At 39.7% G+C, this 2929-nt stretch overlaps 1 protein-coding gene across 2 annotated transcripts in view; it reads right to left on the bottom strand.

Annotated features, from left to right (window-relative positions):
* Positions 1 to 2929, bottom strand: part of si:ch211-196i2.1 (collagen alpha-1(I) chain) — a 168410-nt gene that overhangs the window by 16603 nt on the left and 148878 nt on the right. For both annotated transcript variants that reach the window (XM_032540370.1, XM_032540369.1), the window contains exons 46-52: positions 2658 to 2711; positions 2382 to 2435; positions 2181 to 2234; positions 2028 to 2081; positions 481 to 588; positions 274 to 327; positions 112 to 165 (exon numbers count right to left, since the gene is read on the bottom strand). In XM_032540370.1, the coding sequence (XP_032396261.1) occupies positions 112 to 165; positions 274 to 327; positions 481 to 588; positions 2028 to 2081; positions 2181 to 2234; positions 2382 to 2435; positions 2658 to 2711 (432 nt within the window). The remainder of the gene's footprint in view (positions 1 to 111; positions 166 to 273; positions 328 to 480; positions 589 to 2027; positions 2082 to 2180; positions 2235 to 2381; positions 2436 to 2657; positions 2712 to 2929) is intronic.

The raw sequence follows: 2929 nt of genomic DNA, 5'->3' as shown, positions 1-2929 counted from the left end.
ACACACACACACACACACACACACACAAAAACACGGTTTCTTTAAAGAGCAGCTTGTGAGGGCAAAATGTGATTTCATCATCCACTGTGTTTCTGTGTTGTTTGCACTTACAGGAGCCCCTGGTGGACCTGGGGGACCCTGGAGGCCCATCTCTCCTGGAGGCCCCTGGAAAAGAGAATCAAGAGGCACAAATAACAAGGTTAGAGTTGTTGAGGGGGGAAAAAAGCAATCGTCAGCAATTGGTTATTAACATCAGACAAAGTATCGCTTCACCTCAAACCCTGGTAGAGCCGGAGGACCTTGGATTCCTGGCAGACCATCCTCACCCTACACAGGTCATAAGAATATTAATGTGTTTTAATGAATATTTGCACATAGTAAAAATAGATTTTCAGTTTTTGGATAACATTTTCATCAACAAGATGTAGCAACATGCGCTTTGGTTAAAGTAGATACATATAAGAAGAAAACCTAACTAACCAGTTCCCCTGGTGGACCTGGAGCTCCTGGCTCTCCCTTTAGTCCCTGTGGCCCCGCTTCTCCTTTAGCTCCCTGGTCTCCCTGAGGTCCAACTTGTCCTACCGGACCCTGCCATGCAGACATCACAAAAATGCAACACAATTACCTTGACAACTAAGTTATTAAGGTTTTTCTCTGTTCTACATTTGGGCTGAAAATCAAATTTTACTTCAAGTAAATTACATTAAAATCAGCTTTGAGGGCGAGAAGCTTGGAGACTAGATTCAACTGCAACTAACATTCAGTTTAATGTAAAATAGTGCAGCTACAGACATCAAATACTGCACCACACAGACAATCGTCTGCCATCTAACCCAAGACAACATACTCAGCTGTTGGTTATCTGTTTACATGTTTCATGTTTTTTTAGCAACAATAGACACAAAAAAAAAATTTCTTCTTGGGTGGATTTTGGTTATTTAATTTAATGTGATAAACAGTAGAGAACTAAACCAAGACTCCAGAGCCACCGCTCTATGACACTGTGAGCACTGGATGTTTTGAGCTAAATTCTAATGTCAGCATGCTAACATGCTGATGTTCAGCAGGAATAATGCTTATCATGTACCATCTTAGTTCAGCATGCTAAAATTAGCTAATGAGCATGAAATACAAAGTACATCGGAGGCTTATGGGAGTGTCATTAATTTTGCAGGCCATTAGACATCAACCACTGTGTTGAATATATATAACTTTGGACCTACTGGTTTAACTAGATAAAAAGTCAATGAACCCAGTGCGAAGGAAATCCATCCAATACTTAATGAGACATTGCACTTAAAACCACAAATATCAACCTCATGGTCACATCAGAGGAAAACTCAGGGCATCAGCAACATAAGAATTCATGCTCTGGGAACCGTGCATATCTGCTATATATTATAGCAATCCATCCAATACTATATAATAGAATAGAATATTTCAGGCTGGACTTGGATGGTAGACAGGCCAACATTACCATGCTGATGGTTTTTTAACCGTTAGATGGTTATGATGCACTTTCTTACGTTTATCTCGTTGCTGAGACTTTTTTTGTTAAATTATCAAGGCTTCAGTTGTTAGAAGGAAAAAAAAAAAAAGACTTGCTGATGCAGTCTTAACTCAATTAGTCTTTTGTATTCATCCAGCCATCCAGTAATGCTGCCTGTAAAACTTAAATACCACTGTAATTAGTTCAATTTCTCTCTAAAATGTAGTCCTGCCATGTACACTTAATTCACTGATGCCTGCTGTAACAGAACAAAAGGAAAATCATGTATTTATAAATGGTGCCTCCATTAATGGCACTGCTGGAACAGAACGGGACCAAACTAAAATACAGCCAATACAGGGCAATCTGCACAACAAGAGAAAACTTACAGGATGAGGTTAATTATGTTCAGACAAATGCAGAGTGTGAGGATCACTTTAGTACTACAGATCTATTTAGTAATAATATTTGTGCGTACACCTGCATGGCAAACAAATCAAATTAAGTGAACAAATTTCTGATAATCGAGGATACTTACAGGTGGTCCCAGCCCCCCCGGGTCTCCTCTGAGACCACGAGAGCCACTTATTCCCTATGAACAGGACAAACAGAGAGCAAAATGTTACTTCTCTCTCTTATAGCTGTACTGCAGACCATGTTGGGCAAAATGTTATGTGGAATCAAAGATTACCCGAGGGCCTCCTGAGCCTGGAGGTCCAGTAATTCCCACAGAGCCAGACTCCCCCTGGAGAGATGGAGGGAAATCTGTTGGTGCCATTGCTTTGACATTCAACTTCATTTAACTTTGATTCAAGCAGAACACTGCAGGGTATGTAAAACACTTTTATTGATCCAACAACTTGCTTGTTACTAAAAAGGAAAATAATATTACCTTCTGGCCCTTAGGTCCATCTGGCCCCGAGAATCCCCGAGAGCCTGTGATTCCCTAACAAAAGCACAAACACACCACAGAAACACTCCAGACACTGACTTCAGTTTACACGTGCGGAGACACAAAACACAGCTAGAAACAAAACAATTCAGTCAGCTAGAATCAATCAATAAAATCAATCCTACTTGTAAACAGTTCATTAAAGGTTTATTATTTAAAGGCTACTCTGAGCAGCATCTCATCGGTAGCATCAATCCATCCTGGTTAGAAACTCACCTGTAACCCCGCCAGACCTGCAGGTCCCACTTCACCCATCAGACCAGGTTCACCCTGTTCAAGAGATCAGGAAGTGAAGCTTATCACTATGTTTCATCTTTTTACCCATTGCTTGTGTTGGTCTTTTCATAATGACAGTAAAAAAAAAAATACAGAAATTCACAGACCTATCCTTTAAATGTCAATACAGCCATGATTAAAATGTTTTACTAAAGAACACTCTATGAAATGTTTTTATTCTAATTCAATTTCAATTCAATTTTATTTATAGT

The sequence above is a fragment of the Etheostoma spectabile genome, chromosome 16 (assembly GCF_008692095.1).
Source record: "Etheostoma spectabile isolate EspeVRDwgs_2016 chromosome 16, UIUC_Espe_1.0, whole genome shotgun sequence".
NCBI classification, from domain to species: Eukaryota; Metazoa; Chordata; class Actinopteri; order Perciformes; family Percidae; genus Etheostoma; species Etheostoma spectabile.
The sequence above is the reverse complement of the archived record's forward strand: the minus strand, read 5'-3'. Positions and strand labels throughout refer to the sequence as shown.